At 34.2% G+C, this 16,675-nt stretch overlaps 1 protein-coding gene across 4 annotated transcripts in view; it reads right to left on the bottom strand.

Moving 5' to 3' along the window:
* Positions 1–16,675, bottom strand: part of LOC149804849 (spectrin beta chain, non-erythrocytic 5-like) — a 338,094-nt gene that overhangs the window by 38,984 nt on the left and 282,435 nt on the right. For all 4 annotated transcript variants that reach the window (XR_016416849.1, XM_089945259.1, XM_089945279.1 and 1 more), the window contains exons 74-79: positions 16,013–16,168; positions 14,937–15,154; positions 12,553–12,742; positions 12,000–12,098; positions 10,200–10,382; positions 8,629–8,742 (exon numbers count right to left, since the gene is read on the bottom strand). Coding sequence is in view for 3 of the 4 variants with exons in the window: in XM_089945259.1 (XP_089801385.1) it covers positions 8,629–8,742; positions 10,200–10,382; positions 12,000–12,098; positions 12,553–12,742; positions 14,937–15,154; positions 16,013–16,168 (960 nt within the window). In the remaining variant the exon portion in view is untranslated. The remainder of the gene's footprint in view (positions 1–8,628; positions 8,743–10,199; positions 10,383–11,999; positions 12,099–12,552; positions 12,743–14,936; positions 15,155–16,012; positions 16,169–16,675) is intronic.

Here is a 16,675-nt window from a genome sequence, read left to right as displayed (position 1 = left end):
TTGGTGGAGGAAGAACCCTGAAAACCCCCGGGAAGAACCACCTACTCATGAGAAGCTACTGGCAGGCTTTCTCACATACCCACATTAGCCGGGCCTGAGACTCGAACCCATGCAGAGAGAGGTGAGATGGCAGTGATCCGGAACAGTGAGCGCTTTAGACCACTCAGACACTTGGGGCCCCTTTATAATAGGCAATAATGTCAGAACTAAGTTTCTTAAATTAAATTCATTTAACTAAATAAACATTTCTTTCCAGCTATAACATAAGAACACTGACCATATTTACTGATAATGGCACAGCATTCAAAACCAAAGTCGTCAACTAATTAAAATTTCATCTCATACGATTCGTGTGCCTTCTTTCCTTTACCACCCCAACCCACCCACCCCAGTTTCCTGCATGTCTTAGAAGATGACAAATGGAGGCAGGAAACACAGCGGCTCAGTGCTGGACTTGTGAGCAATGGTTTTTTTTAAATTATTTTAAATCCTATCATCGGATCAGTCCTGGTCAGTTACCTCTCCATTTCCTTAGGCACGGCACTTAATTACTCCATACTGCCTCAGCAATAAATAACTTACTTGCATTGCTGTGTGGTGAAACATCAAACCAAACCAAACCTTTCTCTAATATCACCTTTGATTTAAAATCCCAAACACTGCTCCCACTAAACACTAGGTGCAAATATTTTTAACCTACTCTGTTAAAAGAAAATCCACAAATATTTTGTAAAACAAATTCTAAATAATTGAAAAACTTTGCAGGTGGCTAATACCTAGTTTGCTTTCCGAAATACATGATACTTCTTCACCTTGTGCACAATGCAGTGATTCATAGAATTCAACAACCAATTATACTTGCTTATAAGTCATGTCCAACTGCACATTGCACAGACCTAGATCTGCAATCATATAACACACAGACAGCTCTGGATCTATGCAATTTCTTAGAAGTAATCAGATACTGATCTGTATTATCCAATGGCAGATCAGTGTGATCTGTATTATCCAATGGCAGATCAGTGTGATCTGTATTATCCAATGGCAGATCAGTGTGATATGTCTTATCCAATGGCAGATCAGTGTGATAGGTATTATCCAATGGCAGATCAGTGTCGCTGTTGTTCGCAGCTGGCCCTGACTGAGCACAAACAAAAGCAATAATCCTATCATAAATTGAGACCATTCATTTCACAAGTAGAAAGAACTTGCAGAGGAGAAATATTTTAAATCATGAAAACTGGTAAATGTGCTTGCATTCTGATTCTGGGCCATTTTATGTGCATTATTTTTAGTTTTGCGATAGAGGACAAGGGCATCAGAACCAAGGCCAACAGGGGTTGCCATAATCATTTAAAAATTTGCATAAATTAAAACTTGACCCCTGCTCCAAATAAGTAAATTGATGCACATGCTTTCTGAGCTATAACAACTTCGTCTGTAATACAGTATGACATCAAGTCTGTAATACTGTATGACATCAAGTCTGTAATACTGTATAACATCAAGTCTGTAAAACTGTATGACATCAAGTGCCAATGATAAAATTTGCTCTGTATTCTCTCATAACATAACTTCATCTTGCAATAATCATCAAATAACAATTTGAGATTTACCGAAGAACAAACAAGACTAAACAATCCAAACCAAAAAAAGAATTAAATAAATTAATATCATGCGTCCATCTGTACTGAATTACATTACTCAAGATACGACCGTGCATGAGAATTATTTTAAATGTACAAAACTAAATAGATCTTTTGTTACGAGTCAGTGGAAAGAGTAAGTGTGATATGGCACAGGGATATGTTGTGGCCATTGGGCTATGATGTATTCATAAGCCATTTCAAATGAGTTCTTTCCTTGACTTGGAACAAAACATGAATGCAGCTTTGTATTCATTATACACTCCATTTTTTGCTTTTGAAATATTTTTTCTTTACAGAGTGGATGCAATTGCAAACTAATTGGGATTTATAATGCATGTAGTTTGATCTAAAAATACTGATACAAGAATATCGGAGAAGACACCAATCTAGATGTCAGAGAGAGACATTTGGATTGAACTGCAGTATCAAATACCCAATCAAACGTATAAGATTTAAAATGGGTATGTAATAAACACAAAGAAAGCATGAGGCATAGTCAAAACTTGATCCACTTGAGTATCACATAATTTATTGTATTCTTGATGCTTTCTAATCATTGAGGACCTCCTGTATTAATACATATTTAAGTGAAAAATATTATAAAACAGAAGCCAACTGGAATTAAGTATTTATAACTTTATTGAAGACAACGAAGGAAACAAAATTCCATTGTATACTAAAATCTATTTAAAAAAAGGATTTTATAGCAAAACAAAAATCAGTTAAAATGTGGAAGTCTCCTAGGCAGACCAAATGGATAGATAATATCTAAAAATATAAGTCATCCAGATGGGTTAATATGTATTTATTCCAAACAAACTGAAAAAATGGTTATCTGATCATTGATGTAATTTTACAGTCCTATGCCGATAGGATCTTTTTGAAAAGTTTACAGTAGTCAAATTTACTGGCACATTTCTATAACTAGCATGACAAAGTGCACCAACCATTATAAAAGATGCCTCGCCACAGAAATTGTTCTGATGCCCCTGGGAAATAGGAGATTTCACTCATGTCAGTGGAAGAATGAAACTGCAGGCTATACATGAGGAATATAGTCCAAGGCTGCAGGCAAATTAATGCTGATGAGATTGAAGGAAACTTTGTTACATGAGTCAGAGGTTAAACCCTTCAAATGTTGATGGTATTTTCAAAGAAAAATAAGCTGATAATGATTGGGGAAATGCCAGGGTGGTCAATCCACTCAGATCTTTTTTAAAATGCACTTTCTGGCCCCACTTTCATCAAACGTCTCAATTTTGACTAATGACTTAAAATTTCAAATTTTGCCTGTTGACTCTTCACAAACTACAACAGGAGAATTAAATATAGTTTTTGTCTTGCAACAAGGTTGGTAATTTATGATTAACACCATGATACTGACATTGAGACTTTTAAAATTTTACATTAAAGCAAAATATATCATCAAGTATATACTAAATTTGAGAAAATGTTATGTAAGCCAAGCTGTGATGCCTTTGTTCAATTCTTGTTTTCACCAAATGTAACAGTTTATGTCATGACTGTTACTGTTTTCTTGTCCCTCCAGTTTCACCTGTCTCAAAGAGCACCCAAATTCACCACTGGTTTAGTTTAAGTTTATTGACGTAATTGTTATAAGACCTTTACAATAAATAAATCGAAAATAAAGTTGACCGAATCAGCTATTATATACTGGGAAAATGAGAATTCTTTTGAGTGAAATTAGGAAAACTCTTTAAGTTTTGTTTGTTATGGAGTCTCTGCTTTAATTGTGTTGCAGTAGAAAATGCAGAATTGCATATTACTAATTGACTTTTACAAGCACTGAAATGACTATAGCTTATTTCAGCACAAAAAGGGTGAACTTGGGTAATATGTGAAGTACACACACACACACACACACACACACACACACACACACACACACACACACAGTCACTCATTTTCTGCTTATTTGGTATAATAGTGGTGTGAACTCACTCTGCCAGAAGCCATTGAGATACCTAGAAAGTCAAGTGTGAACTGAAAGAATCTGAATACACTTTGAGCCTTAAGGTCGTTTCTCTTTTTAAGAAGCCATAGTGACTAAGTTATCAGTATGCTTGAATCACTGTCTGTGACTTGTTGGCTCAAATCTTGCCCCCCCTCCCCAGTATGTGTTGGCTGCCATGGGTTTGCCTTGGGGCAAGGCACTGTACTCTTACCGCCTTGACAACATTGTCATTATTGTGTTGATTTGCTATCAAGCAAGCAAGCAAGCAAGCAATTCTTTTCTGAATGATATCAATCACTTTATAAATGTATCTATTGCTATTTGAAATTTCAAAATGGCTCCAATTTGTACAGCGGTTTGGTTTCGGAAGCTTTATCTAACAAAATAAATCATTTTAAGAGGATTCAACCGTGATTCAAATTACACTGACTTAGACCTTTAAAATAAATTAAAAAACTGCCATCAAACAATGTAATATTTCATACTAAATATTAAGACCACTTTATAGTTTTGGCACTCTGAAATACTGGAAACTGATCTAGGAAATATAGATGACATTCAAACAAATGGCTCAAAGTGTACATGGTTAAAGAAAGATTTTTGACAAATTCATTAAAGTCAGTGATATATGATTAAGTGCACCTATCAAGCAAATCACGTACATGTATAATTTGTCTGCATTTTAAATTTCTGACCTTGACTAATATACTCCCCAATTTTTCTCAATTAGTGCAATTTACTTCCTTCAAAGGAAGTTCTTGTAACTCTGTCAATAGACCTACCATTTGAAAAGAGTTGTTTTGGACTGATCTTAGAATTGATGTTATAGTCATCAGGTTACAATAATTATTACCCATAAATGGGTCAGATTCAGGATTTTTGCTACATGGGTTTGATTTTGAAGAAAGGTGGTTTGTTTGCTGCAATGAATTATGAAAAATGTGTTATTATAACATATAGAAACTCCACCTGGATCCTTTAGAAAAACGAAAGTTTACAACTAGCTGCACGCATCATCAGTTCAGCTCCTTCTCTCAAATAGTACTCATAATAAACTGCATACGACCAGTCTAGCAGCTTGCCCTATGCATAATAAGGGCTAAGTAATGGTCTATTTATTCCAAGTATAAACATGTACATAATTGCTTGCAAGGTGAAAATATGTCTCTGGTTTCTGAAATACTTTAGACTTGAAGATATTGTTTTTGCTCAAGGGAAATTCTATTCAATACCAACACTAAAAAATGTGTGTGTGTGTGTATATATATATATATATGCAAACACACACATGTTGATCAGTACTATTTCATTATTTGGTACAATTTAGTTAGCAGACTGCAGACTGAATTGTTAATTTCAGAAGCAGACTGAATTTCAAATTTGAGAATTGGAAAATCTGCAAATCAAAGAATGTTTATGAAACCAAAGACTCTTTGTTGACAAACTAGGAAATTAATGAGAGATTTTTCATCTGGACATCTTTCAATCAAAGCAGTGCTTATCGTACACCATACTGTACATTATTTTAGCAGGGGACAAATTGTGATTAATTTTGTGGTCTAAAAGCAAAATCATTAAAATAAATACTCTCAACACTCATTATCTCAAATATTACAATCTCCCAAGATATGCAATCATTAAAATTTTACTATTCAAAATTAAAAATCCATAATTATGGACAAAATCACTCAATTTAACTCACAGTACCCTGGAGATTCTTTCCATTTTCACCTGAAATGGCATTAGGGGGTTACTTCTGGATACATCTAAACACATCTGTTTCCATGCTTAAGTGTTTTCAATCGGACATTTTGTCTGGGCATGAGCAAAAGGGTGAAAATTAGACTTCCTGCCCTGGTAACCTTTTAATTCAAAATTTCAAACTGATCCTACTTTTTCGGTCTGTTTGTGCAGAGTTTGGACTAGTTTGCTTTATATCTAAGGCCAATAAATCTAAAATGTAGATACGAATTCTATTTAAAAATCAGTCATCTTTTGGACTAAAAAAAATCAGGTTTAAAAAATTAAGTTTTTCTGCTGTATTTTCTTTTATGCAAATAGAAAGTTTACATTATTTGGTATCATTGTAGAACTACGTCCTTCTCCTTTTCTGCAATACCACCAACTTTGCTGTGTCATACATGATGTTGATGTTACCTTGGTTACTACCTCATGACAAGTAAATGGGATTATGAATTAACATCTACCATAAATCCTGCTACATTGTGTCAGATTCTATGACAAATGCAGCAACCATAATGGGTGAAAAAAAGACTTCTGTCTCAACCAAAAATCATTATAGATTGAAATGCTGCAAACTACCAAGTCCTTAAAAACTAAACATGCAGAGGTCACTTTTCTCTTACAAATATTATTCATAGGCAGAACTTGAACAAATATACTAAAGGAACATGACTTTGACAAATTACATTATTTTTATGTAAGAAAAACATTAAACTTTGTGGTAAATGTTTTGCATTTCTGCGTTGCAAAGGGAATTATAAAACAGTGCCAAGATTCCTAGTTTGTCATCAAATTTATATAGAATACATCCAGATACAACAATCTGCAGGCAGAAAGCATTAGTGTACTTATAGATAGGTTACAATAAATATAACCAACGTACAGGTTGAGTCTGAAAAGAAATTGGAGTATGGTTGTAAAATACATTTTTAAATAACCCACAAGCTGTTCTCATATTATATACTTAATGATAACACAATATATCTACGTAATTATTTTAGTTCACAAGTATACAACAAGCCAGATATGACAATTCTAGAGGATATATGTACATTGATCTACAACATTCAACCTTTTAATAAACTACATTTTAAACACCTCCCACTAGCAGTACAATATTAGATAAAAACGTATTAACACGATTATACAACTTTAAAAAGATTTGATTTATGAAAATATTATTTAACAATGTTATTATGATCATATCAGTAAGTTCCAATTAAGAGATGCATATTTTTATTAAATGTTGCTATACCTTCTGGAAAAAAATTATTAAAAAAAATCTAATATAAATGTTTATCATATTTGCATCTGACAAAAAGAAGAAAAAATTATGTCATAAATATACATGAAAAATGTGCAAAAGATATATTAATTTGTTTAGGAAAATTAATTTTATCATGATTTGTGAAAAGTGCATATCCTAATGTTAAAACAAGTTTTCGGTTACCAGGTTGTTTCTAGTGCAAAATTATTGTCTAAATTGATGTACAAATACAGGAGTTACAACACTAAAACAAAAATACAAATGATTAATTGCCAAGGGTGAACTATATACTTAGCAACATGCAAAGAACGAACTGCACTACTACTATCATCTTCTTTCATGTGCAACTATGTTAGTAAAGATAATTAAAATGCTATGTTAGTAAAGATAATTAAAATGCTCAAAACGTTAAGATTCTAGACATGTATAATAAGATGGATCCAAGTCAATATCAGCCATATTACTTTTCCCATGAATCAATTCTGTAAAAAGTCACATCAAACTTATAACAGTCAAATTTCTATTTCCATGAATCAATTCTGTAAAAAGTCACATTACACCCATAACAGCCAAATTACTTTTCCAATGAATCAATAATGTAAAAAGTAACTGTCAACTCAAGGTGGAAAGAGAGACTAATTGACCTATGGTATTCCCATCTCTAACACCCTTTTCAATGGGAATAGATCACAGGTTGTAAATCTTACTAGAACTGTGTTGTGTGTGTGTGTGTGTGTGTGTATATATATATATATATATATATATATATATATATATATATATATATATATATATATATATATATATATATATATATTGTGTAGTATATTTGATTTAATTTATATTTCATTTAAGTTAATTGTTTGGTAGTTTTTATTTTTTTATATTCCATTACATGCTATTGTAATGTAACTTTATTTCCTGGAATAGAGTTCAGTTCTGACTAAAACAATTTATTTTTCAAAGTAAACAACTCATAATAGAAACTTTGTATCTAATGTTGACCTAGTTCCTGGCCTTAATTCAGAACAAGTAAGAGTTGTAGTAAACAACTTTTTAAAAAAAATTGTTATTCTTTCTCAGAGTAAGATTCATAAAGTGGAATTGAGGCCATACTTGGAGTACATGACAAATAATACGTTTATTGTTACAAACATTTGGTTTTCCCAGCAGGATAAACTCTGTTCCACCTGCAAGTGGCAGGGGCATAAAAATCATTGTATGCCTAGAATGAATGATTAAGACTGGGGAATGTTGCAGTGATCTCACAATTTTATTGGCTCAAGCTGCTTAAGCAGAAAGCTCTGCTGGACATAACATTGTTACAAACGTTAATTAATGATCAATAATTACCTTTCAAAAACTTATATATATACAATCTCACTTTCAGGTCAAGCCCAACTACAAAGAACACTGAATCTGATGTGCCATCACGTAATGTGCTGGCAAATCAAGATCTATATTGCTTTTTGACTGATTATTCCTACCAAACTGCATAGTTCTTGATCTACCAGCACTTTATGTAACGTCAGATCGAAGTCTATGCACTTTAAACTGACTACGGCACCTGACGAAATCTGCACATTGGAGACATATACTTGAAAAAATGAATTTTGTACAAAGGCAATGAAATATATGGGATTATGCACATGACAATCTTTTCAAATTTTAGGTTTAACTTTATCAGGTAATTATGGTTTAAGCTAACACCAGTTAGATTTTCAGTGTTAAAAGACTCTAGCTGTGCAAATAAAATGCAAAACTTTGCTCTGTTTTTAATGGTAAAGAAAAAGATCAATCCACATACAACAAAGTAAACACAGACTGAACTAAAACGTGCAAATTGGTATATGAAACAGCTAATACCAAGACCACCAGGCACTATGCACATAAGAAAAGAAGTCAAGTTAAGATACAGTACATGCAAGTGAAGAAAAGTTAATAAAAACACGAGGCCAAATTTGGTAAGCATAATACAAGGTTAAAGAATTTACCTCCATGATGCGATGCTGTTCTCGCTGTCTGATGGCTTCCAATCTCTCAATCTCTTTTTTAGCAAGATCTGCCTGAAGTTGTTGTTGTTTCTGATCAAGAAGGGATTTCTCAAGCTGTTGAAAGACACATGTAAAAATCAAGGTTAAGATTAGGATCATTAAAGACATCATATTTCCTACAAAAAGGATCATATCTGCATGAGTAATGGATCATATCTGCATGAATAATGGATCATATCTGCATGAGTAATGGATCATATCTGCATGATCATATCTGCATGAGTAATGGATCATATCTGCATGAGTAATGGATCATATCTGCAAGATCATATCTGCATGAGTAATGGATAATATCGGCATGAGTAATAGATCATATCTGCATGAGTAATAATTTCAAATTAATGAAATTTATTGAGCAATAGCTGAATGTGTATTTAAAATTTCATCACATTTGCCAAGGTTGAAGTATTTAGACTTCTCTTATCAAATACACAAAGAAAAGATCTGGTGAGTGGATGACAGTACTGACACCACATCACTTTTCCACAGAAAGTCTGAACAGCCAATTTACTGCAGGTCATAAATTGCGAAAGATTTCCAAATGTTTAAAATACATTTTGTTGATATATCATTTTCTCCTACATTAATGTTATTGTGAGTATTATAATTGTATACGAATTTTTCATTTTCACTATTTAACAGAAGTTGCAGTTATGTCATTTTATGTCCAATCTCTCCCAGAGGTCATAGTGCTTCAATACATGGATGTAAAAAGCAACAAATTGATAACATAGTGCACAAGACTGTAGATTTTTGATGGGACTATACAAGACAGCAGACATTATGGTGCAATACAGCTGTACTCCCAAAGACAACAGACATGATGTTACTCTACAAGGTAGCAATCTGATATTAATCTAAAAGACAAAAGAGCTTATGGTAATCTACAAGACAGCAGATCTGACGATAATCAACAAAACAGCAGATCTGACAGTAATCTACAAGACATCAGATTTGATGGTAATCTACAAGACATCAGATCTGATGGTAATCTACAAGACAGCAGATCTGATGGTAATCAACAAAACAGCAGATTTGATGGTAATCTACAAGACAGTAGATCTGATGGTAATCTACAAGACAGCAGAACTGATGGCAATCTACAAGACAGCTGATCTGATGGCAATCTTCAAGACAGCAGATCTGATGGCAATCTACAAGACAGCAGAACTGATGGCAATCTACAAGACAGCAGAACTGATGGCAATCTACAAGACAGCAGATCTGATGGTAATCTACAAGACAGCAGATCTGATGGAACTCAGTTGGTGAAATATGAGACAGCAGATTTAGGTCTGCATTGTTAACAGTTGAATGTGTTATGCACATTTGAAAATAAAAATATAATAATAATGATAATCAAACAATGCCTTATTACAGATGAGTTTGTCAAGGGTTAAGCTTCAACATGAGATTTGATTCTGGTAAATTCCCCCCCCACACACACACACACAAAAAAAAAGGAAAAGAATAGAGAGTGTTCTGTTCATGATAAAGTCTCCAAGAATCACCTGTGTAGCTCTAGTAATAGCTGTGAACTTGTCCTCCTGGGCATCTACAGTCTTCTCGAAGTCTGCCTGTCTGCGTAGCAATTCCTCAACAGCATTAATGGAATCCCCATACTTGGGGTCCTTGACCTGCGGCTGACGCATTGCCATCCAAGCCTCCAGCTGCTCCATTTCATGCTTCAGTTGCTATGGAGATATAGAGACATTATAGAGATATATCCATCTTTGATGGTATAGTGAAATGGAAATCATGACTGCATATTGGGAATATACTTGTCATAGCATTTTAATAAATGCCAATGCAACATTTCATTTTATGACAGTCCATGAGTTAGTGGAAATTTATTGAGAATTCATCTTGATAATTCACTTAAGAGTGAATTTTATTTTTTTGCTCAAGAAGTTTGTTTCATTAGACATATATATATATATCATTATGACAAAAGAATTGAATCTGCTGTATTGTCAATAGCCTGATGCAGTGGTAATATGCTGACTTGTCATGCAGAAGTACCACATTCAAGTCCCACTATGAACTTAATTTTTTTCCTGAATTATTTTTCTTCTTCCGAGGATGCACTTTTTAACCTTGAATGAGGAAAGAGAATTACTTTACTGCTCACATTTCCTGTGAAAATATACACGAAACACACGTGACATTTTTGTAAGAAATCGGCTACACAGTTCTACCAGCAACATGCATGGGCATAAAATAAAAAGAAACTTTGTTCTGTGTTAATAACAGACATATTTCATCTTGTGGGTGAAATACTATAGTATTTTCACCCAACATATCAAACACATCAGTTATTCACTTAATAAAAGCAAACATCCTCTCTAACAATAGCATGGCAGCAAAGTGACTGTGTAGCATTCAGATTCAGAACCAATTACAGGCAGATAATGATTTTATTTTTGCCAATCGCAAAATTTTGCTCTATCCTATAAAACTGGTTTCTCACTCAAATCATTTCAATTGACCCTGCTATGAAAATTACTCACAACTTAATGAAAATATATAAAGGGAGGAAACCATTTTAAAAGCTAATTATTACTTCATCGTGTTAGAAATTATGTTCTTTCATGGAATCTAGGCTGGCCACTCAAGGACAAATGGTCAGGATATTTAAATGTAGAAAGTTCTGTCTCCTAGAAACACAAACCTACCCTTCAAACAAAACAAAAGATCATTCCAATTGCAGCTGAGTGAATCACAAAAGACTGGAACCATGTATGAAGGTCCTCGAGATGAAAATACCAAAATCTTTATGCTCATGCTTTTTAAAAAAGCTTAATAGATATTGTGATATGATCCATCTTTCTATATGTTTATTACCAGATCTTCATCTAAACAACCGGGTGTAAAATCTTACAGTTACATTGCCCCCATGGTAACCAGCTGACAAAAGGACATCGGCTATGGTCTTCACTCTTGGATGGGTCAAAGGTCAAATACACAAACATTACATTAACCATTCCATATCTTGAGTCAATGTCTGGGGATGGGCATGCATTTTTCTGGATATAGAGTTAAATGTTTGCAGATTTGTGTTAAAGAGCCCCTGCAGTTGCTCTAGTTTAAACTTTGTATGGATCAAGAGACACATTACAGAAGTCATGTCACTGATGATTCTTTAATTTATGATTGTCTCAATTTCCCTTTAATATGTTCAAAGTAACAAGTTAATGGCAAAATACATGTACAGAGTAGTCTGTTCAATGTCACTTAAAAATGAACTATTATCAGTTTATTTATGACCATCCTTTTACAACAGTTCAAAAGGGAGACAACTCTAAGTTTACCTGAACTTCCAGGTTTTGCTCACACAACTTCCTCTGCTGCTCCATGACCTTGAGAAGGGCATCCCAAGCAGCATTAAGATCCATCACCTTCTCCTGGATCTGGGAGTTCAAACAAGAATGATGAATACATTTTTGGTTATAACTATGAATACACAGGTGTCCTAATCTATCCGACTATCAGAATCAAATTTTATTCATGACACATGATTCAACAGCTGTCAGAATGATACATTTTGGAATAATGTAACAAAAATGCATTACATCTTGGATGTAAATTCTTGTTTTTGCAAAGGATCATAAAAATGATGGTGTTACTGTAGGAGTGAGTTATGACAGCATTTTTCATATACAATTAAACAAAGACCACAATTTTTATGACATCAGTCCTAGAATAAAGTTCCTATAGATAACTACTATGAATCATAATCTTTGTTTCAAACAAAACAGTTATATAACATTAATTCAATTTTAATAATTTTAATTGATAAACGTATAGATAGCACTCCATCCAACATGAAACTTTGTCCATAATTTCAATGAGTTGCCAGTTTACCTCTTCAGAAAGAAAGTGACCATTCTGTATCATGGCTTGTCCAGTCAGTAGGAACTTGTTGACTGCATCCTGTCTACTGTCAACTTCAGCTTTATGCTCCTTCCACCGTGTCATCATGGCTTCTGCACCTGGAAGGTCCTTGGGGAAATCCATTGCCCTGATCACTGCCATTTTCTCACTTATCCAGGCCCTGACACATGCAAGAAGAGCCATTCTTATACAAGTTCTAATTTGAGATGAACTTTAAGAAATGAATTTAAGGCACCATTACACAAACTGGGCCAGTTAGCTGTAATTGCATCCTATTGTAGTCCCTAACAAAATGAACAATATTCTCTGATTTTACATGGAGAATTACTAAACAGTGACAGTTGTTGTATGTATTCAACAGAAAATGGCACTGAAGCCTAAACAGAAAATAAAATGTGTATTTAAGTACAACCTCATGGCCAAAGTGTAGGATGAAAAAGCAAACAGGTGCAGTTTGGTCAGTTCTGGAAAGGCCACTTGCACTAACACTTCCAGTCATGCTAATAGAACTATTTCCAGAAAAATGTAATCTATATTTATATTTTTTAATGTTTCCAAGGAGGTGTTCCTAAGGGCTATTCCATTTAAACATACCCCGGGGGGGAAGGCACATTAAAAAATGGGTGACCACCCATAGAAGTGATTTTTTTCTACCACCACCAGTCATAGCAGTGAATTTTGGACACCCATGCCCATGCATCTTTTGATATGACACTGCACAGAAGTGATTATTGTTTATTGATGACCATGCATGGAAGTTTTTTTATTTTGCCGTCAGTGGGGTAGTGGTATGTTTAAATGGAATAGCCCTAACAAAAAGATAGGCTTGGTGCATCTGACTTTAATAGACTGGATTTCATTGAATATGCTGATTAATGAATTAAAAAAAATTGATGCCTTAAACGATTTTTCACATGAAGGTTTCCCAAGCAGTTGAATGATTCAACAGGTTTCACCATACTTAAGTTTTTGAAAATTATGCCAATCCAGAGGTGCTGCCAAGATTTTATTTAAAGGTGTGTGTGTGTGGGGGGGAGCTCCAACTTGTGACCAAACTAAGGAGGGGGGAGGAAACTGTCATAATTCAGTATTTATGTAGCACTTAAATATCCATTTCTCTTTCTTCCTACTCCACTCTGTTTGCTCTTTTGAAATCAAAATCCTTAAAATATGTCATTTTTAGTTGTATAAGTATTAATCTGTTGATTGTTTCTTAGATTAATCTGTTCCTTATCTGTGTCTGAATATTGTTCTATGCTGAGAACCTCCTTCCACAGTCTGCTGTCTGATGCAAAACTAGCTTAGCCAACTTGAGCAAGTTGGAAACTGCTCTTTATGGTTGTTATGAACAATGTTCCACAACTCATTTGTAATATCTCTTGGATAAAGATTTTTCATTAAAATAAGTTTTCACAAAGTTCTATTTCAAGGATCAGTGTTCTGCTGACTACAATGCCAGATTTCCATAATCTGCCTATTGACACAGAGGTATTTTTTTATCATTTAAATATCCTTTCATTTTTTTAAAAATTTACTCAATATGTCTCAGCCCTTCGAGGGCTCTCTAACTCTGGAGCACAAAATCCAAAAGTTTATAATGATTGAGACAAGCAATGAAAATTTTACTCTACTTTTAATTCGGCTTCATATTCTGCTTTTTCTAATTTTAAAAAAGACCACTTGCTGACTGGGGTGCTTTTGGTTTTTGAAACATGCAACATGTATACCATATTCATATCCAACATTATTTTGGGGTTCAAAGTCATTCAATGGCATTTACAGCAACACTTCTTCCAGCTCCATATAACCTGATAAACTTCAAAACATTAAAAATCATTGTCATCATTGCTATCATCAGCCAGTGTTTGCTGAACAAGATCATTATCTGTAGATTAACCATGCTAAGAGTCGGCCATTTTGTGCTTTTTCAGGTAACCTGACTTGTGATGCAAAAAACACTTTAAGGGTTGACAGCTGAATACAAATTGTATAGTGTGCAGAATACATTTTGATACGAATGACTCTAAACTAATTTGCAGGAGTTCTTGTTCACCACTGCATGAATTAATACAAATGTCGTGCAATTCATGTACCTCTGCAACCTGGCAGCATATCTGTAAATGTCAAGCTCTTTTTCATTACCACATTTATCCAATATGACCATATTTGACGATAAGCTCACTATCACTTTTAAAACATTTTGGCAAACATTTATTTAAAATGTCTTTTTATCAGATTCTAAAACCAGTCCTTACTTGCTCACATATTTATGCTGGTCCCCCTTCCTTATCATAGGAAAAACTATAAATAAGGGAACCGCAATTTTTTTAAATCGAAGTATGCATCAGACTTACGTCAACTCCCTGTAGTCATTGAAGTAGATCTGCAGTTGTTCTGCTTGGTTGAGTTTCTCTTTCCGAAGTGAGGCTTTTTCAACCAAGCTGTTCCAGGCCTGTACCATCTCCTCATGCTTGGCTGCAATATGAGACTGAGCATCTGGGAACTGACCAATCAAACGCTCTGCTTCCTTGGTGATAGCCTCCACCTGTTCACTGATGGCTGCCAAGTCTCTCTGCAATGGAGATCCAACATGATTTAAATGTTCAAGTGCAAAGCAAGTGAATCTTTCCTGCATAAACTTTATAACAATTGAATGTGATGACAGATCTTTAATTTTCCCAAAGGAATTATGTTTCAAAAAAAAAAACATTATGTACTTACATGGTATATATAAATAGAATAGTCCAAATAAACTCATTTCACAAAATCACAAGCAACAAAGCTATACTTCAAACCAAAACTCTGCTGTTTGATGCAGATGAATAGTTGCTGAAGACATTATTGAAACTCCAATCAAAAAAGCAATACTTAAAATATTATTCTAGAGGAGAATGAAGCTAGTTAATGGCAATCTGTATTATATTTTCAAAATATTTCTTGATCTGTCCTTATATTCATGATGCTTCTTAAGCATGAAAACTCAAAAATTTTGTTTTTTAAAAATGTATCTGTAAATTTTCAACAAGGTAAACCAGACATTTCTGAAAACAGTCTTGGTATAGATAAAAAGTAACCTTAAGAATTTAATAGGCAATCTGTTTCTTGGTCATTTCCATTTAAAAACTGAGTTTAAATGCACCCATGCTCATGTAGAGAAGCTCTGTCAAAAAATGAATTCTTGTAAGCAAGTGAAGATCTTGTAATCCGACAGATTATGACATTTTTAAGAATTCTTTCTGATTACCTTGACATTTAACCTTATGACCTATCAAAATCTGGCCTTTTGTCATGGTTATGATGCTGGCTGAATACCTTATCGAGACATACAAACAAATCCACTGATGCTGATAACACTTTTTGTAATCAGAATACTGAAAAAAACATACACACAAGCAAAAGATCTAAGTGAAGTCTAAAACTACAAACTGACCTCCAGGCCTTCATGTCTGCTGACCAAAGCCTGGGCACTCTCAAGATCATGGCCATAATCATCACTGGACACTATGGCATCCTTCTCCTGGATCCAGTCCAAAGTGTCGTCTGCATCACGGCCGTAGATGTGAACTTGCTTGGCTGCCGCCAGATTCTGTCAACACAAATTCAGACATGTATGTTATTGCACAAATAAATAACTTTCATTGTTTATGTACTAACTTTCATTGTTTATGTACACAATGTAAATTCCTTGCCTTCAGCTTATTAACAGATAAAATCAAAGTAACTGGGAACATGAAGACTTATTTCACAGTGATTAGTTTTGGTTTAGGTTCTGGTTTGGTTTGGTTTGGTGCATGTAGGTTATTTAGTGCCAAAGCAATTGAAGAAAATACCTTGCATTAGGACACACAACATTAGCTGACCCGGACAGGACTGATGGTAGGATCTGACTCGGTACCCTTTCAGTTGTGAATCTGGCATGCTAATCAGCAGGCCACCACAGCTCTCACACAGTGGTCAGTGTTAAAGTTGACAACATTAAGTATACAGGTTTCCAAAAAAGAAACACTGGCTGTTTTGGGGTGACCTGTTGCTAAATGTTAGTTCAAATGCCTTGCTTATATTTAATGCACTGAATAATTCTACTCAACTCTGG

Source organism: Sinohyriopsis cumingii, chromosome 2, assembly GCF_028554795.1.
Source record: "Sinohyriopsis cumingii isolate HCF-2022 chromosome 2, ASM2855479v2, whole genome shotgun sequence".
In the NCBI taxonomy this organism is placed as follows: domain Eukaryota; kingdom Metazoa; phylum Mollusca; class Bivalvia; order Unionida; family Unionidae; genus Sinohyriopsis; species Sinohyriopsis cumingii.
This window is presented reverse-complemented; position numbering and strand designations above follow the sequence as displayed.